Genomic DNA, 27853 nt, shown 5'->3' with positions numbered 1-27853 from the left:
TTGTGTTTTTAAAGGCACATACTGTAAAAGCCTTCAGAGAAGGTCAGTGAGTTATGTAAATTGACATTAGCATGTGGTTAGTTAGGTTAGGTTATTTGATATTTAGACAGAGTCATCATGAAACAAGTGTTTCCCACTAGCTAAACGTCAGCAGATACTCAGCTGATAAAGTCTGATGATTAGCACTTGATAAACCTAACTTCTTTATTCTAACCCATGAAACACAGGCTGTGCCACCTCAACATTTGTCTACATGTCAAGACGAGGGAGGAGAACGTTTGACATGGCGATCATTTTATTTGTCTCTACATGTTTACTTATGGTTTCAAAGCTTGTTGACAAGTCAATTGTCACGTTGTACAGAGGCATCAAACTGGAGAGAAGCTGTGTGTGAGAGCTCCCGGTGTGGCCCTGATGGTTTTCTTGGTATTTGATCCACGGCCCGCCCCTTTCCTCATACTCCGCGCTGCGCCGCTGCGCACACTCGGCGCACCAGCGGGGCAGTACGGCTGCACCACCGGCTCACTCGGACCACAAGAACCTGAAATATATTTCTTTTGGAAACATAATTAAACCGGAGTCAACCAGCCTCCTGTTGATCGTGCTGCAGTTTCCTTTGGTGAGTTTAGATTCAGTTTTAACGTTAAATCATTTTATAACGTTCCTCAGAAAGACTCACAATGAGCCTGTTACAGTCAGTGAGAAGTTCATCGGGACTTCATAGCGCGTTTACTTAGTGTTAGTGCATACTGAGACCTACATATTCATCATAGGCAATACTTTCCTGTTAAGTTGCTTTACTTTTTCTGTGACATTTTTTTCATATAATGATTATATTCTCATAGTTTTTACTGTTTTTTTAAGAGGGAATAACTTTGTAAAAGAAGTTGTCAATTACCTGCTTTTGTAAATATTAGCTGCATATCATGCGGTTAATGGTTAATGATAGCAATGTTTTTTTTTTCTACTGAAAAAATAGATGAATCACTAGTTCAATGTAGAGAGAAAGGCTCCTGCTGAGCCGAGAAAGAAAGCAAACATATTAGGTTTAGTTTTAGATAAGCTAATACCATTCAGACTTGTAAAATGGTGACTGAAACCAAGCTGTACAGCTGGTGGGTAAGTTGTTTTAGTGTTGTGAGAGTCTTTTCTCAGATGTCTGACATGACACTCAATCCTCTCTGCAATATATTTATATTCAGCAACAGTATATCATTACTATTTCCCCACTGCGACCTTGGTCTGACTAAACTCAGCCACTGCTTTGCTTTCTTATCACTCTGCCTTGTAATTGCAGCAGTTACGTGACATAACCTGTCAATTTTCATACATTCTCTGATATTACTAAGATGTGCTCTGATTCGGTGCAACATGACATGGTGAAGTTGAAGTTGGTGCTCTTGAAGTGTTTTGATTATGGAGATAAACAGGCAGCACAGGGTTGGACCCATTACAAACTGGGGGCAGTGACCCTCTGACCCCTACAACCTGCTAGCAAGCCATGAGGGAGGCCACCATGTGAAATACCACACACACACACACACACACACACACACACATTGATTGAAGAGCTCGTTGGCCTGACAGAAAACAAACATGCACAGTGATGATCAATAAAATGCCAGCTTGCTTCAGTGATAGTAACACAAAATCCATTAACCGATGTGCAGTGATGAATTCAGTGTTCCAGACTGTGGATCTGCACAGTGTATAACTTTTTCATGTTTAACTGGATCTGTAATTCCCAGTCAGTGTCCCCAGAGTAGATGTTCTGTATACCCTTCTCAAGTACATGCTTTGATAGTTCTGGGTTGGCCTTCTGTGTGCACTCAGCTCAGCCAGCAGCAGATGATAAACACATGTATGTAATATATTTCCTGTACATCCCCCTCATGTGATTCACATTAATGATACGCTACTTTTTCAAAGCATTTGATTAAGTAAATGAGTACAGACCTTCTCTGTGTTTTTTCCAGTCTGTCCCTCATCTTTTTCTTTTTAACCTGAGTTCTACATTCTTTTGGGGGGGACCCTTTGTGACCTTTGGGTGTAATTGACGCAACCAACCAGGAAAGGGTCAGTAGCAGAGGTGTGAACTCTGAATCCGGCGGCTGCATTTGTTTTCACACCACAGGGTTCTCTGGCTTTTTCTTTTTTTTTGCCACACATGATGATGTTAGAAAAACTGCTCCATCATGGTCTGTCAACACCAAATGGTCACAACTCACTCATCTAACAACAACCCTCCAGTAAGCAAAGACAACAAGTTTTTAAGAGGTTGAGGCTGACTTATCCATCAAGAGCCAACTGGTCTCTGAGGTCAGCTGTGTGGAGGGAAATGTGGGCAAACTCTTTGCCTTTGAACTACTGGTACATCTTGTTCACAGTTATCATACTTTTAAAACTGACTTAATATATTTATATATATAGGCATGTTTTAGTGAAATGTTGTGAAAAAGGGGACATTTTTTACCAAGCCGCCATGATATTTTTAGTTTAAAGAACAGGGTTAGGCTGAGGTCTGTTTGTTGACTGGCTGCTATCCAAACTTTGACTGCATGTGAACTTTTGAGATGATTGATATGGACAATTGTGAAGTTTCCCCTGCTCTGGCTTGTTTCCACTTCTCCCAGTTCCTCCTGAAACTATACAATATGAAACATCAATTTGAAATATTTTGTGCTTTTGTGCTGAGTGCTAAGAACAAAGGCAAGGCTTCAGTGTTGAGGATAGCTCACTACCCTAAGGCAAGAACAAACTTTAACCTTAACTTTAAGTCTTGAAATTGTTCCTGCTGCTTATCATCAGTAGCAGTGACAAATACAAACAAGTCAATATGGAGTACCATCAGAGACATGTAGATGCTTTGTTCTCTGGTAGAGTCCAACAGATGCTTAACTTTTAGGTTGATATCCACACTGATATCAATATTTGAGAGTTAAAAAAAATAAGATAAAAAAATATCAGCTGACAACAATTTTTTAGCATAAACACATAACAGTTTTTGAGAAGGATCTCTTGACATTGCTTAAAACCAAGGAGTTCAACATCTTGAGAGTTATGATTATTTGCTCTCTTGCTGACAGTTAGACAAGAAGATCAGTATCAGTCTCATGTATTTGCTGTAAATATGAAGTTAGTGCCAGGAGACAGTTAGCTTAGCTTAGCACAAAGGTGAGAAACCAGGGGAACAGCTAGCTTGGCTCGAAATTTAATAAAATCATCTTTAAAATCACTTTAAAAAAATATTTAGCACATATTTCATTATATCTCATTTAACAGTAACAAGTTTATGTATGATACAGAAGAGATATAAACTCATAAAGAGAGAAAACAAAGGGGACAAATTGAGACTGCCAGTTCCAGCAGATGCAGGAAGCAGGGAGCCTCAGAGAGTATGGATATTTGGTGAAGCATAAAAATGTTTTCTTGGCTGAGGAGGAAGTGTAGCAGTGTTTTGCTTGGATTCAGACTGAGCATGGACGGTGAAAATAGGAACGTAATTGAAAGTCAAAGGGTGAGCCCAAAAAATGTGGCCTTATCTTGTATGTTTGTTCACCTGGTTAGCGGGGTTAGTGAGTGAAGGACATGAGAAGAAAGGGAGGGGTGAGGGGGACCTGTGATAAAATACAAAGTCCAACGCTGATTATACTCAAACTATAGCAGACTAAACATTTTTGAATTAAAGTCACCAAAAATAGAGATTAATGGGTGTACGTATGTGCCTGTGTGGGCTCAGCAGCTGTTTCAACCTTCTTAAAGTCAGTCAAGACATTCAAAGAGTGGCAAAGAATAGAAATGAAAGAGAAAAAAGAAGACAGCAATTCAAGAGAAAAACAATGACAGAAAAAGAGAGCCCAAAAAAAGAGGGGAAGAGAATAAATAGAGGAAGGAGGCGAAATAAACAAAGAGAGGCAATTCAGAACTGGTGAAAAGAGAGGGGTAGATGAAGAAGAAAATAAAAGCAGGACAATTAAAGAGAAGAAATGAAATATTAGAAGGGAAGTATGGGAAAGAAATGAGAGGAAAAGAATTGAGAGGACCAGAAAGAGAAAGAAAAAGTGAGAGAATGAAAGACGAAAAAAGATGGTTCAGACCAAAATGTGGTTTCAATCAGCAATGAGGTTGGGAAGGAGGATGTTTGATGGTCGTAATCGAGAGAAAGACTCCACCGACCGATGCTCTGCTCAGGAATGCGTTCGTACACACACACACACAACACACACGGCTCCTATTAGACTGTGGTTACTCTGGTTTATATCCAGCAAAGCCACCTCAAGCAAATACTGTACATTGTGACATGGAAATATTTTATTGAGCCTGTCTGTGATGTATGAATGCACCAAAAATGGTGAGTTGCCTGAAGAACGTGACTCAAAGCTGCAGCAGAATGATGAACAAAGCAGAAGTTTTAAATGCAGAAAAACTCTCATTTTATCAGAAACTGGGGCTATAACAGAAAAAAAACTTTTCAGATTAAGCTGAATCTGGGCTACTGATGTCTTATTGCAAGATTTCTGGTAATTGAAATTCATCAGTTTTCATCTCTCACCCTCTTTGGAGACACACCTGTTCGTTGTTGAAGTGCTTACTATCAGTGTCTGACAGATTCTGCAAGAACGATGCAGGTGTGTGTTTTGTTTGTGTGTGTTTTGTTTTTTTGTTTATTTTTGCTTGAAGTCATGCAAACATTTTAAAGTTATAGAAAATACCCAAACAAATTTGACAAGTGTGAAACGACTAAAGAAATAATAACCAAAGCCATGCTAGCAGTTTTGAGTTTAATGCTAATGTTTGTAACATTCATCATCTAAGTTTAGCTTGTTAGCATGCTAACATTTGGTAATTACCACAAAATATTTGAGGTTGAGTGGAATGTTATTAGCTTTGCAGGTATTTGGTCATAAAACAAATAACTGGAAAAATAAAAATTGATACAATGGTATGAGAGGAAAGGTTAAGGGATCAGCAACATTATTATAACTCATCTAATGGGAGGACATAAATGTGGGTACCAAATTTGAAGTCCAGTCCAATAGTTGTTGAAACATTTCACTGAAAACAACAAATGTCAACTTCATGGTGGCACCAAAGAAAAAGTCTGGGGAACACCAAAGGATTCATCTTTTGGGAACCATAGTCAATGCACGATTTTATGACAACGCATCCAGTAGTTTGAGATGTTGCTTGTGGAGCTAAAAATGGGACAAAAAGGTATCAGCGATGCATCAGTGATAAGATGACCAATCTGATTATGTGTTTCTAAACTCAACTCTACCTCTGATTTGATCCAGTCACTAAAAATCTCAAAGGTCTTGAATGTCTAAGTCATGATATTTCTTCCTCAGTCAAAATTTTTTTCTCGCTCTCCTTCTCCTTCTGTAATCCTGTAACCCCCCCCCCCACACACACACACACACACACACATTCCCTTGTTTTCTCTCCTCATTTCATTCCCTTGTTTTCTCTCCTCATTTGAACTTTCCACTTTGTCTCACTTCCCTTAGCATCCATTCCTGTCATCTCTATTTCTGCCCCGGTTTGCCATCCTCACCCTTCACTCCTTTTTATGAAAATGAAACTTAATTTTTTCATCCCTGTTCCCTTTAATCACTTCTTTGACTGCCTTGCTTCAGTTTCAGCTGACTCCCTCCCTCATTTTGTGTTTTTTCTCTGACAAGAATCAGAGCCAGTGGAGCAGCTGACCAGGGGGGTGGCAGCCAGGCCTTGCCCAAAAAGAGGCACACTGCCGTGGGTAACGGAGGAGATGAAGGATTAGAGGATAATCCAGGGTACGTTCAAATCCCTCCTGCCGAGAGGTCCTGTATTTTTCTGATATCTGAGACGCAGGCAGGCAGGCTGCTACTGGGATTAGAGTGTTAAAGTTATTACCTTTTAAAGACTCAAAAGTCTTTTTTTCAAGAGTCTTTTTGTCGTTGTGGTGCTTTTCAAACAATTTTATGTGACGCCTGAGGGTGTTGGCTGCTGTATTTGCGTAACTCAGAATACAGAGGGGCAAGTGCAAAGAAGGACCACAAAGAGCAGGAAAGGAGAGTTCAGTAGGATAGAAGCATATGTGCAGATAAAATGAGCTTTGCCCCGAGGGTCCAGATGCATAAGAGGGAGCGATCCCCTCTGAGTTGTGGTCAAAGGTCTTATGGGATTACAGGCTAAGACAAAACACCAGAACTTACTGCAAGCACACAGCCAGAGTAATTGATGGCTCTGTGTGTATTCCTGTAATACTGCAGGTCATCAATTAGACTGAGGTTTTTCTTGTTAAACCATGATAAAGCAATACAAATGTCATTACTGGGCCCTTGTTTGGAATCGCATAGTGACGTTGTGTCTGTCACTGCTGTCGCAAGGGAGTTGTAATCAGAGAGGTGGGCAGTGGCTTTAGCTTGTTTCATGGGAATGTGCACAAGGTCCCAGCAGGCTCGTGTTGTATTAGACTCAACATCACACCTCGGTATACTGGTCCCTGGTGTCCCTTTGTGAGCCTTGATATGGCTCTGCTCAGTGCTGGTATGTAGCGTGTTTCCTCCCTCTCTGCTCCCAGATGCCCCTCTTAAAACGCCAGCCAGGGGAAGTGGAGCGCAGGGCCTGGGACTGCGGTCAGCAGCAAATTAGAAGGGCTGCCTTGGACCTGACGCAATCCTCATCTCTTGAACCATAGCAGGTCATTAATGAAGCCAGACAGGGCCTTGCATGTGTGGGAGGCCCACCGACATTTAGCTGCTCCGGTGGACAGCTTTTAAAGAGAACCAGAGGTCCTTGTTAGGGCTGCCTTATGCTATCAAAATATTTTAGAAATGGATATCTATTATGCTGCAAGCAAAGAACAGCACATGAGAAAAAGCCAATTTTTTGTCAGCCTCCATTAAAAACTTTTGAGATTTATGGAAGTATGGAGCTCCAAAATTGACAGAAGATAGTATGTGTGTCAGGTCAAAAATATACCTGAATACATTAATTAATTATAGCTTCCTACTGGTCAAATAATTGAAATGGAGTGTATAAAGAAAACTTTATACATTTTCCATAACCTCCAATCGATTGGCAAAAAAAGAGAATATGTTATGTTGCATCTATTTAAAGATATCGTGGAGACAGAAATGTGGTGTTTGAGAAAGCTGATTTAGGTTAGCTATCCTCCTTTGTTAGTCAACCAAAATCAGCCAAAATCCCCGATGTGAAGCCAAAACATGTTGGTCGTCTTTTACTGGCTTTTAGTTGTGTTGGGGCTCCATACACAGCAGTCAGAGCATCTAAGTAACACGGTGATTTTCATTTTCTTATCAGGAAACTTTCATTATCTCTTCTTTTCTTGTTGAGCATACTTTGCCTGTTTATAAACAAATCTTTGCCTGTTGAAGGAGGGCTGCGGTTCAGTTTGATGAGTCTTTTCAGTGTAAAATGAACTTTAAGTAACCTTCATGCCAGACAAACCAGGACAAAATGGATGCAGGAATTCCCTAAAAGTCCACCCATTTTATGGATAATAAGCAGACTGTGGTTTGTTGCACAGAGGAGTGACTGTGGTCTAAATTTAGATGGTTCCAGACCAGTGGACGTTTGGAACGCGGAATCCCAAAAACCGGCGGATAGACAGATCCGTGCAAAATACAGTGAAGTTACTTTACAACTACATATAGCATTCATTATTGAGCACAGTGGTGTCTCGCTGCAGCTCAGCATCCACAGAATAAAGTGCAAATGTCTTCCATTTCTCTCAATATCCATTAAAATCAAACACATCCCTATCTATGTATTAAAGATAGATGGTTTTTCCCTGTTTTTACTCTCACTAGATGGTTCCATGGTGCGACCACAGAGCCGTTTGCAGCTGGACTCAGACCTATTTCTGAGCTGATGTCGACAAAGCCAAAGCCCAAGGCAAGTGGGGGAAAACCAGGCAACCTGACCACACTACAACTGGCCCAGCTGCTTCCAAGAACACAACTGCACAGTGTTCTCCCCAATTTATGTCCGTTTAATTCAGCCAGCTATGCATAACGACAGGCTCCAAAGAGTGGGACAGAGTTTGGCCTGCACATGATAAACAGAGATAATATTCCAGTGAAATATTTGGTGTCAGAGGCCTGGAGTTCAACTTTTCAGTCTTTTTTTTTTTCAACAAATTACACAGTTTCAAGGTCTTGGAATTATCCTTTTATAGCTGTTTTTACATCCATAATTTGGACTGCTGAACTGTCAGCAATTTTGTCATAAGCCTAAGAGGAGAAAAGTGGAACTTTGCAAGTTCAGCTTTGCCCTTCCGTGGGATTAAAGGAAATTTCTGACATAATTTCAGGCTGATTTCCAAGAAATATTCACTCACCTCTTTTGACCATGAATCTTCAGGAAAAGCTGTCAGGCCTAAAAGGTCTGGTCTCACACTCCCACAGCAAGCGGCGCTTTAAAGGGGACCTCACTTTGGACATGATCAGCCCCCCTCTGGGTGATTTCCGCCACACCATGCACGTTGGCCGAGGGGGTGATGTGTTTGGGGACACCTCCTTCCTCAGTAACCATGGTGGCACAGCCAATGGGAACAATGGGGAAACGGATTCTATCTCCACCCCTGACAACAAGATTGGAGCATTCTTCTCCAGGACGCTCCGTCAAATCAGAAGGAGCTCAGACAACCGACCCAGAGAAGTATCCAAGGATCTGTCGCCACCACCTCCTGCCATTTCTCCTATTATTAAGAATGCCATCTCCCTTCCCAGGCTGGATGTGGACTTGCCGAATGGGAGTCCAACCACTAAAGTGCTCTTTCCCAGTTCTCGAAGCACGCCAGAGGAGAAGAAAAGCTCTTATGGTGAGTATAGTGATATTTTGCATCTTAAAGCTGCTATAATCAATAGAATTAAATCTGTCTTTCATTATAGAGAGCCTTTTAGCATCTTTCTGCTGTTTGTTTTGGTTTACCAATTTTAACTCTACTGTTTGGTTTACTTTCACTTTAGGATGCAGCAGACAGTAGTTTTCAGAAGTAAAGCTCAGATAAATCCATTGTATGCTGCCTGCAGCAGCAAATGGCAGGCGTTTAATATTTCTCTCAGGAGTTGGTGGAGACCAAAACAGAACAAAATGGCCAGCTAATATTGGACTTTATTTGTCAGGTGGCCAGAAACACAAGTCTAAATTATTGCTTAAGTTGTTCTGTACTTGTTAATGTGTTGATAAGTAACAGCTTTGCCATATCAACTTTACCAGATGTTCACAGCTTCTTCCTGCTGCCTCTAAGTGGCTAAAAAATCAGTTAATATTGTTTGTGTTTGTGTTTTGAAATGTAAAAGAAGCTTCAGCTCTTTAATTTTGGATCGCTGAAAAGGTTTATTTCTTCACTGGAAATTTTTCAACATGATGTCATGTCATTTATTTTTGCTAAGTCATTCAAGGATTAAGAAAAGTACACCACCAAATCCCAAAATGGTCCCAGAGATTAAGGGTAGATGTTTCCTTCAAATTAAATGGCACTGTTGCTAAACAAAGCACAACACATGGGCTAAGGTCAAATGAGTTAACTAGTGCTAACTGGAAACTGCTGAGAAGTAGTTGCAACCATCTGCAGAGCTGCAATGAAACTCATCCATCATTTCTGCCCAGTAATCAAGACAGATTTGCCCCAGATGTCCTTCTGAATCACCTTTGCTCATTATCAGCAGCGCTCACGCTGATAACACAGAGATCCAGACAGAGCTGGCAACAAGCTGTCTGAGAGGCTGTTTGAATGACCCACATTAACACCACAGACATGGCTCATATAGTCTGGCATCTCTTGACTGTGTGTGTCTGTGTGCGTGCGTGTGCATGTGTGTGTAAAGGGTCTGGTAGATGTAAATGTAATACAGAGGAAAGTTCATTTCTTGAACATCACATTTCATGTTATCACCAACTTCTTCACAGTTGACAGTCAAAAAGAGAGTTTGACATTTGAATTTGAAGACTGATACCACCCAGCTGGGTGGCATCAATCCCTTGATAGGAAATGGAAAACAAGTATTTCCAAAAATGTCAAACTATTCTTTTTTGAAAATGAAAACAGAGTTTTCAGCCTTGATATATTCTGACTATTTTTGCATGATTCTGGAAAGTGGAAGAGAATATATTTGAAGTACCTAAGTATTTATGTGTGTTTTTTTTTTGTGTGTGTGTGCATGTGTTTGTGTGTGCGTTTATAGCCATTTTTAATTAAAATCATAAACACAGCTTACTTTTGTAGTGATAACTGTAGCTACTTTACTCCTCAGTAATTATTCTTTATTACACATGGACGGGAAAATCTGCAGGGTTTCGTCCAACCAAATCCTCTGTAAACTCTTTCTTTTTTTTTGCTCCCTGGTTTAAGTGTGTTAATGTGTGAAATCAGACTCTATTTTCTTTGGTTGGTATGAAAAACCTCCAGACTCTTTATGGCTGGCATTGAGAGCTGCTCTGGTAATTTTATCCCAGTGTGTGAGTGTTTGACTTGTTAAGTGATATGGCAGGGTCGGGCAGATGATTCACTGTTCACAGGGCAGAACAACTCAGCACTTTGTAGCATGGGGTTTGTTGGCTTGTCACCATTAGACAGGATGTTCTCAGATGGGTTTACACCGCCCCCTGTTGAAACTGTATGAAAATCCATGTAAGGAGTGTTATTCCCGATAATCTATGTCATATTTAGTGTTTCAGATATAACAACATTATATATGTGTGTATATATGAAAAGCACTGTAACATGAGGGAGGGATTCAAATGTATCAGCTGAACTCTGTGCTAGTAAAAGTTTGAGTTTGGATGGATTCTTTGAGAAGGTTGCTGCATCTCAGCCAAAATTTTATACTGCCCAGTTTATCTAAAGCTGAATTTGGTGTTAATTAATGGTGTTTTTCTCTCTCCATACACACTTAAAGGAATAGTTTGCCATTTTGGGAAAAGCATTTTGCTGCTAAGAATGAGATGAGAACATCAAAACGACCCTCATGTCTGTTGTCAAGCTGCTGTCAGCATCTGTTTAGCACAGAGAGCACAGAGAGTAGCTTAGCACAGAGAGAGCTGAGACAAGGGGAACAGCTAGATCAATTATCTCCAAAGGTTAAAACAAATTCTCTAAATCTCACTATTTAACACATTATAGTTTGTTGGTTTAACATGTACAAAAAGTGGGGTAAAAACAGCAAACCAGCGGAGACTCCAAGAAGCACTGTTCCCAGCCAAGAAGCAGCCTAGCTTTTATTCAATGTTTCCCTGTTTTCACTGTCAGCTATGCTAAGCTAAGCTAAGCTAAGATAAACTAAGCTAGGCTAAGCATCACCTGGCATTACTTTCATATTTAATGGACTGTTGTGGTAACAAGCTTTTCCTGGGAATGTTGATCCACTTCTTTAAAAAGTAGAATTATACAGTAGAAAAAACACATACGACAAAACACTGAGACAAAATGCCTCCTACTGGACTTCATGTCTCAATATCTGCATCTTCTTCTCAGGTCTGGAGTCTGGTTTCGTCACTCTGCCTCGCCTCTCTCGCTCTGAGCGTCAGCAGCCTTCCATCTCCCTCCCCACCTCTTGCTCCCCTAACATCCACCGTGGCTCTCTGACCGACCCCAGCGATGCCATCTTATCCACCTGTGTGACCACTGACTCCAAACCCACCGCCTACTCTGACTCCCTTCCCTCCCTCACCTCCCTGGATACCTTCACCTTTGACCTCGGCCCCTCCCTCATGAGTGAGGTGTTCGGCCTGATTGATGGTCACTCGGAGGAGCATGGCCACGCCTGGGAGGGTGAGGAGGCAGGATCAGCATGCGGGCTGACCAACGAGGGATCAGAGATGGACTCAGCTACTATCTCATATGTGGATTCCCTGCTGAGGGAGGACTGCAGCAGCAGGAAGAGCCCACATGGAGCCGAATGGGAAGAAGAAGAGGGAAGCTTGATGGAGGTGAACGGAGTTGGGCTTTCTATTAAAGTACCTGATGTGGTGATGGGATCTCCTGAAAGAGTGAGGTTGGGGATGGGGATGGAGAGTGAGCGGTTCCAGAGTGCTACAGATGTGCTAGCACGCCACTATGGCGTTGGCCTTTTGAAGGGACAGAGCAAGATGGAGGAAGCAGATTCAGAGATGATGATCACCAGCCAGCCCAAGAAGAACATGTCCTACAGTTACATGGAAGATGAAGATGAAATCAAAGTCTGAGCCGAGTAAAATCAAGTAAATGTTTTGACGCTAAACTAAAAAAGTCTTTATCTCATGTATGATTTCTCTGTAGCTCCCATCAAATCAGCCATTTTATGGTCAGTGAGGCTGGTTCTTTTGAAAGGATGACCATGAAAAGAAGAACATGAATCAATGTCCTTAATATTATCCTTTACTTTTATACAATCATGTTTCAAGGATGTACAGTTGTGATGTAAGACTGCTGCTGAATGTATCTAAAAGGAGTGAAAGACTTGAAGCTGCATGTTTCAGAGCCCAGCACCGGGACCGAGAATACTTTTTTCAAAAAGTCATGACTTAAAAGGAGCGAAACAAAGAGGATGCGTGGAAAGTGAGGATGTCCTAAAGAATGTGGTTAAGATTGTCTCAAAGGAAACACCAACATTACACAATGCAGACGTCACAAAGCATGTCATTCACTTTATACTTTACACACTTCCTCACAAACAAGGGGAAAAGAGTCTCAGCCAGACTCCTGATCACTAATGAGAACACAGAGGAAGCGAGGATTAGAAAAATGTAATGAGACTCATTGCAGCCTCTTTCATGATCTTCACTACCATCTCTTGTCATCGTTACACTCAGGAATACACTACCATGAAACAAAAAAGGGAAAGGAAATAAGAGATCTGGAATCTCAGGCCTCATACCAGAGAAATCTGCATGGACTGAGGGAATATGACAATTATTACCGGTATTTGCTAGTTACAAATAAAGCCTAAACCATATAATTGCTCATTTTAAGCTGCAGACCTTCTATATAGTGCACCTTTATGATTATGAAATCTAACTCCTGTATTGCTTTTTATAGAAGACTTGTCATTTATGTGTTCATGAAGATATTAACTGACCTCCCTATAAATACATGCTTACAATATGAGCACCCACAGTAGTGCAGTTCACATCCATATGCTGCAGTCAGTACCAATGATATACCATGATGTTATGACCTGACAATAAAGGTGTTTTTAAATAGGTTGAATATTTATTTTTCTTCACATGTTCAGGTTTAACACTTGATTTAAAGGAGTATTCCAAATAGGCCGAAAAGGTGCTTATAAAAAGTCTGTTATTTTCGATTACTACCGGAATCTGTTGTACCTGACATGAATTCACACTCACCACAGCTGTCGTCCTCTGGGAAATGTAGATTTAGGGTGGGGTGTCATTTAACAACTGAAAAAATGAACCTCAGTTTAGCCTCAAGTTTCATAAAATAATTTTTCATATTTAATCGGCTCACATGAATACAAATATTTTGCAGATGTATGGACAAATCCACCATAAAATCACCACAACTGGCAATATGTTTTAGAACCATTTATTGTGTAGCTCTTTTGATCATAAAGACTTTTTCTGCACTTTGAATTCTGGAAAATATAGGATATCAATAACTGAAGAATAAATAAATGATATTGGATACAGAAAAGTTGGTAGACCATAAAATCAGCTAAGCTGCAGTATTTCAACTTAAACCGAGGACTGAACGGCAGAGACAATACTGACAATATGGAATAAATGTATCCAAGGGGTGATTTTTTTTTTTTTTTCACAAAATACACATTTGTGTATCAGCTGCTCCTAACCACTAGTTGAACATGTCATGCCTGTTTAACCTTTGACCACAGCCAGCCTGACCTTTTCATTTTACTGCTGCTGTCCTTTTAATGGTGTGTGGTATTAGTGCAGTCAGGAGTGTGTACCTGTGCTTCTTTGTTGTACCTGTAACCACATCCAACAGTGTTGTCATTGGGTCCTGAAGTATCTGTATGTAAACCACTGGAGGTTAACACAGGTTCTTCTTTAAGAACAACAAGAGGAAAACTTACATAATTAACAAATGGCACTATCATTTTTCTCACTGTGCTATAGAAGGAAGTGTTTTTGGCTGCGATGGTGGAGGAAGTGGTGGAGGGCAGTTTGGCGCTTTGAGTCCAGGCTTTTTCGGAGGAGGCTTTTTGTGGCTGGCCAACTGACCTCGGGGTGCGGGTATTGGCATGGTCCTCGTATCCACGGCCGCCTGGGCTGTGGTGGGGGGCGGAGGCGCCTGCGGCCTGGGAGGAGCTGGAGGTCTTGCTTTAGAGAACTGAACGCTCAACTGATCGTTAGCTTCTTTAGGCTGGGTCATGTTGAAAGCTCTTTTTGCTGTAGGATGAGAAAACAAAAACAATAGGGTTAAAAGGTAGCCACCTGAGAGAGACCAGATTAAGAAAAGGGAAGTGATGTACAACAGTCATCCATAATGCACGTTATCTGTGTAATTGGGAAGGTAGATAACTCCTCCCAAAAGCAGGATTTAGAAATCATTTACTATTGACGTTGTGTTCTACTTGTATTTTAAATGACTGCATTATAATGACTGCTTTTAGTTAAAGTAAGACTATGCGGCTAAGGTTAGCTTGTGTTAACTTTTCAAAGACATTTCTGTGTAACTGACAGTGTCCCAACTCTGTAACTCTTCTTTACATTTTAGCATTAGATTGCATTAGTATGATTACCCTGTAAAGTCACATGTGGCCACAGTGATGGCTGTTTAGCATAAGTAATATACAGTAGTTTCACATAGTTGTGTGTGTATCACATACAGATTATCTGACATAAAACAACCAAAAAAAGTAAAGTAACAAAAGAATTAGTTAAATCACCATGTACAATTTGTAAACAATTTGTTGTTCAAAACAGTGAGATTTGATAACAAGATATCTTGTGATGATTTATAAGAAAATGTATTGTGATAAATATAGCAAATACAGTCCAATGTGACATGTATATCTAAAGACTTTATTTTATCAGTCTGGATTATTTATTTCCACTTTTAGATAGTTATCAGTCTGCAGAGAGCAACTGTTCTGCTTTCACATTGAAGGAAGGAAGCATACATTTGTTTGACTGGCTGCTGCTAAAGATAGCTGCATTCAAATTATATTTTGCAAGAAAAGCAATCTTGGAAGACAAACTTTACTCACATTTGTTACATTAAAACTCAGTGGGTTGTGATGGTGAAATCGTTTTAACGCTACTGCTTAATATAACATCTGATATAAGTAAAACTTAAGTAAGAAACATGTCAACATGTCATGGATGAAAAGACTTAATGGAAAATAGGGGAAAGTATTTGAGCCTCAACCCGCCAGTGAAACAGCTACAACAATGTAAGAGAAGACGCATGACCCTAGAGGTTGATATTTTGGTCAGTGGTATGAGGCTTCCTGTTTCCTGTGTACTTCCTGGTTGTTACAACAAGAGCAGTAGATTTATTTGCTTTCTGTCAGCTTGACCTAACAAGCCACAGCTTTGTCTTTGTGAGAGGAAAAGAGGAAAAGTAAAGAATGTGTACAGGGCCTTACACAACAGAAACATATACGTGAGAGAAGCTTGTGTCCTCAGCCCAAAAGCAATGAATGAAGAGACTACTGCTAGTGTGGGAAACCATGTTTTTTTAAGGTTTTAATCAGTGCAGTTGTCATGAAAATTGCTGCTCAACCTGTGAAAAGAGTTGAATAGCGACTTTTGTGACTCTGAACGAAGCTCTCCAAAATCTGCCAAGTCAACCCTGATTATGTCATAGTGTTGGTATTAGGCTCATCTTGACTTGGGCTTGACACTTTTAACAGAAAGCCTGTGTTGTGAACTTGTGGTGTTAACTTTGAAAGAGTGTAACAAAAGGGTGGGACGGTGTCACAAAAAATACTGTTGATTCACCTCTAAATATCTCAGCCTCTCAGCCTCACCTCTGCTGCTTCCGTTTTATTTTTAAAAAAACGTCCGCACTGAGTACTGCAAATGGACAAAAGAGCCATGCTAAAATGGAGTGATGTATGTTACTCAATGAGTGGATTTAGGCTTACGTTTATACGGTGAGCTGATCTTCACAATTGCGCTGGGAGAGTCTGGAGGTGCCTCCAAAATTGGCTCCAGCTGGCTCTGATCGGAGCACTGCTTCTGGGTGGGACTCCTACTCTGACCTGGGTTTGGTGCCGCTCCTGTTGCTTTAGGAATCGGGGCTGGACCCTGGTTTGCTGTCGAGCTGCAGGCAGTGGTAATGCTGGAGGTAACGATGGGGCTGGGATTTAGAGGGGGTGAGCTGGTGGATGTTGTGTTTTGTTGGGTTGGTGCTGCTGTCTCAGCTGCAGGGCTGGCCCATGTGGAGGTGCCAGTGCGACTCACAGAGCCAGATTTCACCAGGAAGAGGCCACCGCTGTCCTGAGAGGCATTGCTAATGGACAGAAATAGACAATGGTTAATGTTTTTTCTACGAGAACCAAATATTACAGTCATCTCTTGCTTGACCAGGGGACAATATGGTTCAATATGATTCACGGAGGAAAAATAAAGAAATAAGAGATTGCTGATGTTATCATGCTGACCTTGTTTTCACTGAAATTCATCTTGTATTCCTTTTTATGAGTTGCTTTACTGCTCATTGTTAATGGCCGATAAAAATGGTGGGGTGGGTGGCGTAAACTTTTCTGACATCATGATCTGAGACCCTAGGCGTGTTATCATTGTGCAGGTTGATTTGATTCAGCACTGTGAATGCAATTTGTGAATATTCTCAGAGTGGTACCTGTTTGTCTTTGAGAGAGGGAGGTGAAAAGAGGAGCAGGAGGAGGCTGTGGACGAAGAGGAGATTGTTCTGCTCAGTTTGTTCTTTTCTGAGATCAGAGACTGGGCAGCAGGAGTTGGCAGGGTCCCATCCAGGATCTCAGGAAGGTCTGGTATCTCAAAAGATACAGCTGATCAAAACAAAACAAAGTAAAACAAACAAACATCATGTTTATGAGTATCACATCAAACAGACAGCATTTAAGAATAAATATAGGTTTTTATTTGTTTAGTTCTGGCCATATTCCTACTGCTAATATTATCGTATTCATTAATTATATCGACAAGTTGGGCATGAAATGGTAAAAAAACAAATGACCAGAAAGGATTGAAATAAACCCACATGTAAACCAAATAGAATTTAAAAGTTAAAACAACCCAAACTGTTGTTTACAGACAGACTTCCTGTTTCAACTTTGACCTGCTGTACTTCATGTTGGCATTTCCTGCACAATGGATGCAGTGACTTTCAGTAAAGTTAAAGTTTCCAGTGTGGGTGCAGTGGCATACTGGAGTGACTTAGTTGAGTTGACAGGTGCTGCAAGAGTTGTTCATTTTCATTTTTTTATGGTACGTCCTAATAGCTTTTCACTACGTTAAAAAATGAGTGACAATTTACGTTACTGTGTTTTATGTTATGTTTATAAAAAGAAGCAAAAACAGAAATAAGCAAGTCATGAAGTCATGCATGACAGCAAGCCACAAGCTGTATGCCACATCACCTCAGGTGATTTGAGTGCTGAGTTCATTCGGAGGCTAAACTGAACATAAAAACACTGACACAAAAGCTTGCAGCTAATGTACAGTACTATATTATGGCCATTTGGGACAAATGATCCCATGATCAATATGATGATGATGATATGAGGACTCTCTTGAGATTAAAAAAACACAGGGGCATTAAGATGGAACCTGAACTATTACATAATCTTGAGGCTCTTGTCTTAAAAACTTGAATTATTTCAGTACATCTTGTGCACATATGGAATTATTATTATTATGTAAATCTACTGCATAAAGAATACAACAGCTAATTTTCCTCCTAAGACCCCTTGGTCCAGACCTGGTATTTGAAAGTGTGATCTTCTAACTCATTGTAGCAAAGTCTTAGATCTCAACAATAAATTGGAAAAGTATAGTGTTAACATGTCTGATAAAATACCTTCTGGAAAGAGGCTGGAGCTGTACTGAATAAGTGGCTCAATAACCGTCACAACTTGAACTGAAGAAGCTGACGCCATGTCAAACAAAGCAGCTTCCCTAAAGAGGCGGAGAGGAAGAGAATGTGGGACAGACTCAGACAGCAGAATACGGTGACGTTAACTGTTCCTCATGGTTAGAGAAAGTCTCAACATTTGCCATGACATATTTTTAAAACACAAATTCAACCAGGATGTTACTAAAATAAAACTAAAGCTAACAGTTCATAGTTCATAAAGTCTGCACAAAAACGGTCCTCACTGCAGAGAGTGTGAGATGCAAACTATCTTTCATGGTTTATCTGCTAACAGGATGTTGTGGTTCAGTTTCACGTGACCAGCAGGTCTGGTTGATGAAATATTTCACTGACGCTCATGCTTTCATATTAGGACACAAACGCAATGAAAGAGGAAGAGCAGACAGGACAGGGAACATGTGTGAATGGAGCATTCAGGGTAAAGACAGATGGATCCTCTGGTCTCTATACGCACCCTTCAGCTCGTGGCCAGAGTAGGTTGGGCCCCAGGACGATAGCAATGTTACTGGGCGTCATCTTGTTTATGGCCTGCTGCTCAGACAACAGAGACAGGAACTGGATCAGGTACCTGACAGGGAGAAAGTCAAACAACAAGTAGACTTGGGATAAAGGGAGGAAGTCAGAGGATCACTAAAGCCAGGATATTAAATTCTTTGGAGGCCACGAATGTGTGTAAAATAACTGTTCAGACACTACAATCTGGACCAGCAGAGTGATGTTGCTATCCATAAAGCTGCTAGTGTGGGTACAAAGGCAATTCATCTAAATTGAATATGATGATGTCCTTTGCTTTTAAAACACTGACCCACTAAAAGAAAATTTAAAGTTTGACCATGTGATAAGAAAATGTGCACAATGAGTACACACCTAAGGTTGTTGTAATTTTCAGGTGGCAATTTCTTCAGAAGTAGTTTGAAATGCTCCAGTTTCTCTGTCAGGTCTTTTTCCCTATAAAATAAGAGAACAAACTCAAGAAACAGGCTTGAAACCACAGCAAAATGAGAGATAAATAGTACAGATATTATACAGACCCTGCTGCTTTAAACCAGTCATTGTAGAGTTCAAATGTCATCAAGGGTTCAGGGAGTTCTCTCAGGTAACACTTTAAAGCCCCTGTCACAACACACTCGGACGTAAGTCATCATAGGTTGCAACAAGCTGAGGTCTTTTGTTAGAAATTATGCTTTTTACATTACTGGAAACTGCAACAGGGGTTCTATTTGCAGCAAGCAGAAGAGGAACTCAGTGGTTGGGCTGCCAATGTCACGTTGCTTGAACAGTGCCCACAATAGAAATTCAAACTCCACTAAGAGGAAACAGAAAGGAAACACAAATGGATACATCACTACCGGCCACAGCATGAGGGTCCATGCTGAACTCGCTGTGGTCGACATTTTCTTGATCCAAACAGGTCTTCAGCCTCTTCACCACTGAGGCTGCTGCTGCCAGACGAAACAGACCCTAGGGGGGACGAGGAGGAAGAGGACCGAGACAAAGATTGAGAAAAAGACTGATTAAGTGGGAGAGCTGGGAATAGCAACGCAGCTGTTCAAGTCGAATCCAAGTCCAAGTCTTGTGGGGTTTTGGGGATGGCCAGATGTAATAAAGGCTGAGACCAAAACCAGAGCAGTGCTTGTCAGAAATACTTCCCAGGCCACTAACAATCTGCAAAAAGTTACATTTGCTGCTGAAGCAAAGATGTTGAATGTTCCGTTCCCTTGACTGATTATACAACAAATGGCCCAAGACAAACTGATTTAAGAGTTTGGAGAATTTTCTAAAGCTAATCTCATATAAAGTCTCGATTTCTTTCTAGATATTGCAAGCACCTACTGACGACTAGGAGACAAATTCTACGGAGATCATGTCACATTGTTAGCAGCATGGCCTCCTGTCGGTTATTTCAGTTCAATCGGCCCTCAACTTTGGTCCAAACTGACATCTCTCAGGAACCATTAGATAGTTTGTCATCGCACAAACATTCATGGTCTCTATTTCACTTTGCCCAATATTTAGGTTTATCACTATATAACTGTGCATACTAAAATAAGATGGTAAAAATAAATGTAAGTACCGCAAACATGTTAGTTTCTACTACTGAACTCTCTTGGCAAAGATAAAATGAATCTGGCATCAACAAAATTCTACATTTTAAAGGTAACCAGTTATAAATGTTGTCTGCTGATTGGACTGTATGGCAAATAGGAGCTTTGTGAGGATGTAAAGTAAAAGGCAAGCATATGATTCTGTTAGGATCATTACTGTGAACCTTGTCATTTCATCCCTTCAGTCCCACCTCCTCTCTCATGGCCGTTCTCAGCAGCATGTGAATACACTCCTCGATAGGTGCAGCTATCTCTCTGTTGCTTTGAGACAGATGAGAGAGCAGAGGCTCCCCGTAGACCTTCTTACTGGAGAGGCTTAGCGGTGACCCTGCGGAATCAGATAAGTACAAAAAGGAAATAAGAACACACATAACCAGAGAATACTTGAAATATTGCCGTAGTACAAACTAAATTCACCTTTTTGACTGTGATTCTCTTTGAGTTCGCTGATGTTTTTGTTCAGGAACTCATGTGAGTTTTTGTGGTATTCTGCTTGCAGCTCCAGCAGCTATGGAAACAAGAGAGGTGAATTTGCAAAACTGATGGTTATACAGCAGTTTGTGGTTAGAATAGAGCTCAGTGTATGATTTCTGTGGGGTGTATTTATCATTATTATTATTTAATTTGCACACTTTAAACCAACACAAGTGCAACTCACGCAGATGAAGTAGTTAGCATAATCCTCTTCCTTAGTTGCAAAGTGATACAGATCTGCAGAGTACTGGTCCTACAGATGCAGAAAAACAGAGAGGTCAAAGGTCAGGACGGCCCTTCTGACTGAAGGATCAGTGCTTTGTTCAGTGTACTGCACCATGATGGATGCTGGCAGGTACCTTGATGTTCTCCAACCTCCTCCAAGCTTCCTCCACTTCCTCCCTGAGCCCATCCTGCTTTGCCTGGGGACCAGTGCTGGCTTGGCTCCTGGCCATACAGTCCCAGACACACACACACACACACACATTAAAAAAACAAACAAAAAAATCCACAACGTGTATTAGTTTCTCTGACGGTGGATAAAAGGTAACATTGACTGAGGCTGTGTAACTCACCTGGTTCTTGCATTGTTCCAGTCCATTGTGAGCTTGGCAAACTGCTTCTTGTTTTTAAGAATCTCTGGTAAATCGTCCTAGGAGGGGGAAAAAAAGCAAAAAATTTTATGTCGGAAAATAATCTCCTTGAATTGATTTCAATAGCGAATCAATATCAAATTGTTCTTAAATATTTTGTTTCACCTGCAGCTAGTTGTCCATGCATTTATTCAGGCAATATACAGGGCCAGAAATTAACCGTGACACCTGACCATACAATGCATTCCAAAACAAAACCACAGTAATAACTGGCACGTTTGTGAAGCTTAAACTATTCTGCATCAGGAAACTGCTGCTCCACCTCTAGAATGTCATATTGAGATGCACTGCATTGTTTGGTGGTTACTGTGTTCACCACCTAAATATGAACATCTATATACATAAGCTTGACGATATTGAAAAGGACAAATGTTTGAGATCAAATAATAATAATAATACAAGAGATATTACTGTAGCTTACACTTTATTGGGTTTATGTAGTCACACTGGATCATAAAATTGACCTAAATTAAACATTTTTCTATTCACAGATACCTTCTGTATGTCCTGGTTTGCACTTACAGTGAGTTAAGTTTATTTGGAGCACTTAGGTGTGGTGCAGCTGTGGTCATATGAACTGCAGCAATCAGAATTTCGATGTGAGTTTCCGTTCAACAACAGGCAAAGTGTGAGTCACTCTCACCTCGCTGAGCTTGTTGAGCGGCTCCAGAACTGCCTTCTCCACTTTTATCTCAAAGTCTGCCAGCATGGTGGCCAGCATCTTCTCCATGAAACAGCACATCTCCAACACCTTCCTGCCACACACACACACACACAAACACACACACTACAGTCAACTGCTGTCTAACAGTCTATATATCTTTTATTATTTATTTAAGAATTAAATATCAATATACCTTTTAGCTACTTTATCAGAGCCTCTAAACTATAAATAAAACACATGAACAGTCACAAAAGTCACAAGTTGTGGATTGTGTGACGGATCCTCTTTCCTTTTCACTGAGAACTGAAAACCATCGTACTGAAGTCATGAGGTTTTCACATGGGGGCAGTTAACATGGCTGTCGGTTAAGAATTTCGGTCAAGAGTATGGATGGATGGATGGATGGATGGATGAAACTTGTCACCTGATTGAGGACTCTGCATCAAAGTCTTTGAAGCTCTCTGCCATGCTGATGGACAGCAGCATCAGGGGGAGCTTTTTCTGTGGAGACAGAAGAAGATGTGACGTCTTCCAACAACTAATCAAATGTTTTGCAGATTTTTTCCTGATGGACGCAGTTGTTTCTGTACCATTCTTTTTTCAGCCTCTAACCCGGACTGGCTCTGCATGCAGCCCTGCAGCTTCTTGTGAAGGACCTGAGCTGCTTTCCTGGTTGGCTCCACTCGCTGCTCCACCTACAATCAGTCAGCCACACCCAACGTTTAGAGCTGACAGTATGTGATCTGTTGATCACAGTATGATCTTTTTCCCCTCAAAATAATGTCTGTGGTGGTGATACGCTCTGCAAGTTTAATATGTTTATTATGTGTCTTCAAATCAGTAACGTAAAATGATCATGAAATATTAGCATAAAGTCTGAATTAAAATGTGACAAAAAGCAGTTAAAGTTATAAAGTAATCACTTGATGATAATAACTTATTTATAGTAGTAATTATACACTGTGGGGATGAAACAGAATTTTCTCTCTTTCTCACCAAAACCAGGTCCTCATGTAGAAGCTCAGTGGCATCTTGTGACCTGCAGGAGCACATGTTGTGTTGGTTAGCGAAAATGAAGATAAATAATTCAAAAGTGGTGCCACTGGTCAAACAATATGATTTTCAAAAGTCCCCTTATTATAATTTAGGGCTGGATTATTTTCATTATCAATACTTTATTTGTATTGTATTTTTATTTGTCAAAAAATGTTAAATATTTGTGAAAAGTGCCTTTCATAATATTCTAATATAAAACCAAAGGTGATGAGGTCATAAAGTGTTTTATCCAATCAAGAGTCCAAAACCTAAAAATATTCACTTTAACATTGAATATAAACAAATCCTCACAAACAAGAAGTTGTTGCCAGTTTTGCTTTTAAATGCCTGTCAGGGAAAATTTGACCTGTTGGAAAATATTTGCTTTTTCTCCAAGAGTTGGATGAGAAGACTAACCACTGTGATGGTGTCTGTGAACGGGTAGGCCCACATAGCAGCACCTCTAAATCTCACAAATTAACACTCTATATCTGCTTTATTTGATCTGGACTAAAACAAGGTGTAAAAATGACAATGTTTGTATTGCTAAGCCTCAGAAAGAAAGCAAAACTGTAGCCGATTATTTGCCTGTCAACTGATTAACTGGCTAACCTATTCATCTGACTAGTTTAATCACCATCATAGCTGTTAAAGTCATTCATCAAGCCAAAAGCTTCCAAAGAACAGCAACTACTTTCCCACAAATTCACAGCAAGCGTATTTTCTATGTTACATTTTAAATGAAAAACAATAAGACTAGCAGACAGACCACTACCACTGGGTAGACTCACTGAGAGTTTCAAGTTCAGACCTCAAGCGTACCTTCTCTGCTCTGAGGTCTCAGTGTATTAAGTTTAGGCCTGAGCGGCAAGTGACGTGAGTGTGAGGGCTGCAGATGTGGTTTTTAGTTCAGTACCAGCTCTGTGAAACACCTGAAGCCCCTCTCTGCCGCGACACACAGCAGTGAAACACAACAAGCTCCTCTGCAGCTTCGACAACATCTTCAAGCTTGTGTCACACCTAAAGGAAGCCCAACCCAGTTCGCAAAGAGGTCAGCTAAGCTTGAGCATCTCCAAGGTGTAGTTTCTCATTTCCTCTAGTGAGGCTGATGTTTCAAAACACTGAGGAGAATTCCCCATTGTGTTTGAACCACACACCAGTTCCCCTTTTTTTGTTTTTTATCTCTGACTGTCATTTCAAGTTTTCCTTTTAATTCGGGGAAGAAAAAAAAGATTATTCCACAAAGAGTGAAATTATAGCAGAACCTGCGAGCAGAAGTATGCTTTAAGAGGAAAGTAAAAATGTCTGTGGAGGTGTGTGAGGTGTGTCTGTGTTGTTCAGTGCTCATATAATGGAAGTTACCTGAGCAATCAATGCTCTGTCACACTTTGGAGTATAAAACTGCTTTATTCATGAATAAGGTGCAGTACATGTAAACACTCTGAGTGTGTGTGTGTTTATCTCATGCCAGGTCAAAGCGTGAGTACAAACTGACAGGCTGGCGAAGTGCTGCTGTGGAAGTTGAAGCCCACATTGCTTTGCTGCAGATGCACGCCATGTGGGTTTATTATTAAACCAGAGTGCATCAGTGGTATAGAGGCAGCACGGTCTGCACACACACACACACACACACACACACACACACACAGAGCTAGAGCCCTGCTGCAGGCGGGTTTGCACCGAAAAAACAAACAGGACTTGGTGTGAATTTGTCACCCACTCATTTCTGAATGTCAGTCACTGTCAGGCAACACACACAAACTTTCTAGATCAAAGGTATTCAACCTGTTCAGCACATGAGGGAAAATGAAGGGCTTAAATATTCAAGTGGCTGAAATGTCATTTAAAAAAAAAACACTGCAATTATTTATTTCAGTTTTGTTTTCTCTCAGAGATGAGACAACATCAGCCCCCAGTCAGAAAACCTCTGCCTTCATAACGTGTGCGGTGAACACACACCACAACCTTGTCCACTCTGGCTTTCACGCATAGAAAAGCCTGAGGTTTCCCTCAAAACCCAAACAGCATGATTCACTTTAAAGAGGAAGTAGCAACTGTGTGTACGCCAGCTTTACACACTTTTCAACGCCGTGTTTGCAACTGCAAAAAAAATGAGAACATGGAGCCCAAAGCAGAATATGGCGCTGAAATGAAAGCCTGTGCAGTATAGCAGTAAGTTACAGTGCACGGGAGCTCAAACAGGCTTTGTGAAAGACAACAATGGTTTCTGGATGTAAGGAAAACATAAAGAGCCTTCAAAGTTTTTGAGAAGTGATAAAATCTGTGCTGGAAAAGCCTGTGAAGTAGATTTACAGCCGACTCTTTTGCTAAACAAAAGTCAGAGTAGCTAGAAAGTAAAATTTTAATCAAGAGGGGAAATGACAAAACAAATGCACAGTCATAGGGCTGTCAGATAAACTCTGCTGTCAGTTTACAGCAATATCTACTGACATCGGACATTTTATGACACTGGACATCGCTTTGAGCCTTATTTCTTATGAATTCAACTCATTTATAAGAGGAAGCTTATGTTATTTCTTCTCTTAAACGTTGCATTTTAATGTTCCTATAGTCACTGCTGTGATTACTGAGAAATTAAAATCAGTTTAATTATGATTTCTTTCTTCTGGTCGGATGCAAATCATCAAACCTATCCCACACCAAAAGGTATTACTTTCGGGTTCAACCAAGATCTGATAGGACCAAAGCACTTACTTTGCCGTAGAGCCGAGCTGCTTCAGGATGCTCAGAGACTGCCGGAGCATGCTGGCAGTGGAGTCTAACCAGCTTTTCTACCTGACCTTCTCAGTCCTGATCCAGATGTGACCAAGCAGGGGTTCAGCTGGGTTACTTCATCTGGGACAGAAGGTGCAAACTGATCGCCTCTGTCTCTGTGGCTGTTGTTTTGTGTGTGTGCGTGTGTGTGTGTGTTTTGGGCTGTCGGTTTTCGTTCTTGTTTCAGAAGTGTGCTCTGAAGTCACATCGAACTCAAGACAGCGAATGAGGAAGTTGCACACATGAAGCGACTGCTGTAAGGAGGAAGAGAGAGATTTGGGTTTTTTGTTTTTTTTTTTCAGGTTTGCCTGGCATGCTAAGATTTAAAAACTCTCTTATAAAGACACTCCTCTGCAACGCTCTGTGATTTGTTGTTAACACTAACTTTATAGCCATGTAACGGCAGACCATTTGTTTCTCAGTGAGAATTTCCCCACTGCAATACTAATAGAGGCTTATCTTATCTTACCTTCTTTATTCCGTTTTACAGAAAAAATTAAAACTATTTCCTCCAACTGTGTGTGGTAACATCACATTTGCAGACACACACTACATAGACAAAAGTACTGGGACAGAGCTCTTTATAATTGAATTCAGGTGTGGGATGGGGCTGTTTTTCAGGGGTTGGGCTCAGCCCCTTATTTCCAGTGAAGGGAAATCTTAATGCTTCAGACATTTTGGACAATGCTATGCTTCCAACTTTGTGGCAACAGTTTGGGGAAGGACTTTTTCTATTCCAGCATGACTGTTTGTTTGGTGTGGAAGAACTTGACTGGCCCACAGAGCCCTGACCTCAACCCCATCCAACACCTTTGGGATGAACAGGAACGGAGATTGTGAGCCAGACCTTTTCAGTGTCTGACCTCACAAATGCTCTACTGCATGAATGGGATAAAATTCCCACAGACAGAATCTCATGGAAAGCCTAAGCCTAAGGTCCCTGTTAATGAAATGGTCAGTTGCCTTAATACTTTTGTGGATATAGTGTAATTTGTTCCACAGGTCTACAGTGATAGTTAACGCTCTAAAAATGTCTATTTTGTGGTTAGTATGTACTTCCGTAAATTCTAACAATTTGTGCCACGTAAAAAAAAAAAAAAAAAAAAAGAGGAAACTTTCAATGCTGCTGACACCAATATGTAAGGTTTTGTGAAGCAGGAGGGGGTTTTTTGCCTGCAGTATCTGATTTTATGGCCGCTTAGGGTCAACCGAAACAAGCAATAAACACACCGACATTCAATCACCTGCTTTTAAGCTTAACTTAGGATATAATCACAAATTTACACATTCAGCAGATACTAAGCAACACTTCAAAATGACTAGAGCACTAAAAAGCTGACAATAAAATCATCACTGAAAGAAACTATGATATTAATTTATTGTGCTGCTTTAATAAATGTGTGTATTGATGTTTCCTGATAACCTCGGTTACATACCTGTAATCTCAACCCTGAAACATTTTACTGAATGTTTGCATTACATCCGACGTCCTAGTTCTGCAGATGTATGCAGACATCTCCTGCCGTCTGCTATAACTCAAGTTTCGGTTAGTACATCATCACGTCGCACTGAGGCACAGCGACATCCCACATCAATTTCATTAGATGTCAGCAGTGCGTCAGTAGCTGCCCTCGCATGTTCAGGAGGAGGTTGTGGTAAAGCTGTTGTCTGCCAGATGCTGCAGTCTAGTGGTGGCAACAGCAGAATGCACACACCAGCAGCAGAGGGCCCTCCTGTGGCCTCACTGGCTCATGAGTCTTCTGTTGGATGCGACACGATACACAATCAGAGGTCAGTCTGGCCATTTAGCGGATCCCATATTCAGCATTGGCATTTTTTTGTCATCTTGCCAATAAAATTCATTAATATTAGAATATATGTTGATCACAATAGTAATGTATTCAAGCACTATGCATACTGCTTGAGTAAAATGGTAATTAGTTGCTGTATTTTCCATTACTGGTCATTCTAAGCTTTGGAATTAGGATTTTTGTTTTTACTGCATTAAATCAGTCACTGAGCACAGACTGGTTAGACTGTAATCATAATAACTACAAATTCCAGATGTTTTAGTATCTGAAAAAAACCATCA

At 40.7% G+C, this 27853-nt stretch overlaps 2 protein-coding genes across 2 annotated transcripts; one reads left to right on the top strand and one right to left on the bottom strand.

The window, feature by feature from the left end:
• Positions 1-399: 399 nt before the first annotated feature.
• On the top strand, positions 400-13195 carry cdc42ep1a (CDC42 effector protein (Rho GTPase binding) 1a). The gene is made up of 4 exons (XM_046376760.1): positions 400-619; positions 5682-5792; positions 7815-8827; positions 11483-13195. The coding sequence occupies exons 3-4, from the start codon at positions 8356-8358 to the stop codon at positions 12190-12192; spliced, it is 1182 nt and encodes a 393-aa protein (XP_046232716.1). The 5' UTR covers positions 400-619; positions 5682-5792; positions 7815-8355; the 3' UTR covers positions 12193-13195.
• A 323-nt stretch (positions 13196-13518) lies between these two features.
• Positions 13519-25967, bottom strand: sh3bp1 (SH3-domain binding protein 1). Its single transcript, XM_046376759.1, has 18 exons — positions 25702-25967; positions 22948-22990; positions 22542-22646; positions 22376-22452; positions 21931-22042; positions 21210-21286; positions 20994-21081; positions 20819-20887; positions 20578-20668; positions 20352-20488; positions 19405-19516; positions 19087-19168; positions 18923-19003; positions 18510-18623; positions 17981-18078; positions 16781-16949; positions 16062-16429; positions 13519-14358 (listed from the first exon to the last, which is right to left on the bottom strand). Exons 1-18 carry the CDS (start codon positions 25749-25751, stop codon positions 14072-14074), a joined length of 2160 nt encoding a protein of 719 aa, XP_046232715.1. The 5' UTR covers positions 25752-25967; the 3' UTR covers positions 13519-14071.
• Positions 25968-27853: the final 1886 nt, after the last annotated feature.

This window comes from Scatophagus argus, chromosome 21, assembly GCF_020382885.2.
Source record: "Scatophagus argus isolate fScaArg1 chromosome 21, fScaArg1.pri, whole genome shotgun sequence".
NCBI lineage: Eukaryota > Metazoa > Chordata > Actinopteri > Scatophagidae > Scatophagus > Scatophagus argus.
This window is presented reverse-complemented; position numbering and strand designations above follow the sequence as displayed.

Coding starts and splice junctions, on each gene's coding strand:
- cdc42ep1a (XM_046376760.1), top strand. CDS start 8,356: ATGAATCTTCAGGAAAAGCTGTCAGGCCTAAAAGGTCTGGTCTCACAC. Junction 8,828..11,482: donor GGAGAAGAAAAGCTCTTATG/GTGAGTATAGTG, acceptor TCTTCTTCTCAG/GTCTGGAGTCTGGTTTCGTC.
- sh3bp1 (XM_046376759.1), bottom strand. CDS start 25,751: ATGCTCCGGCAGTCTCTGAGCATCCTGAAGCAGCTCGGCTCTACGGCA. Junction 21,082..21,209: donor TGGAACAATGCAAGAACCAG/GTGAGTTACACA, acceptor CTGTATGGCCAG/GAGCCAAGCCAGCACTGGTC. Junction 14,359..16,061: donor GATCAGCTCACCGTATAAAC/GTAAGCCTAAAT, acceptor CTCATCCTACAG/CAAAAAGAGCTTTCAACATG.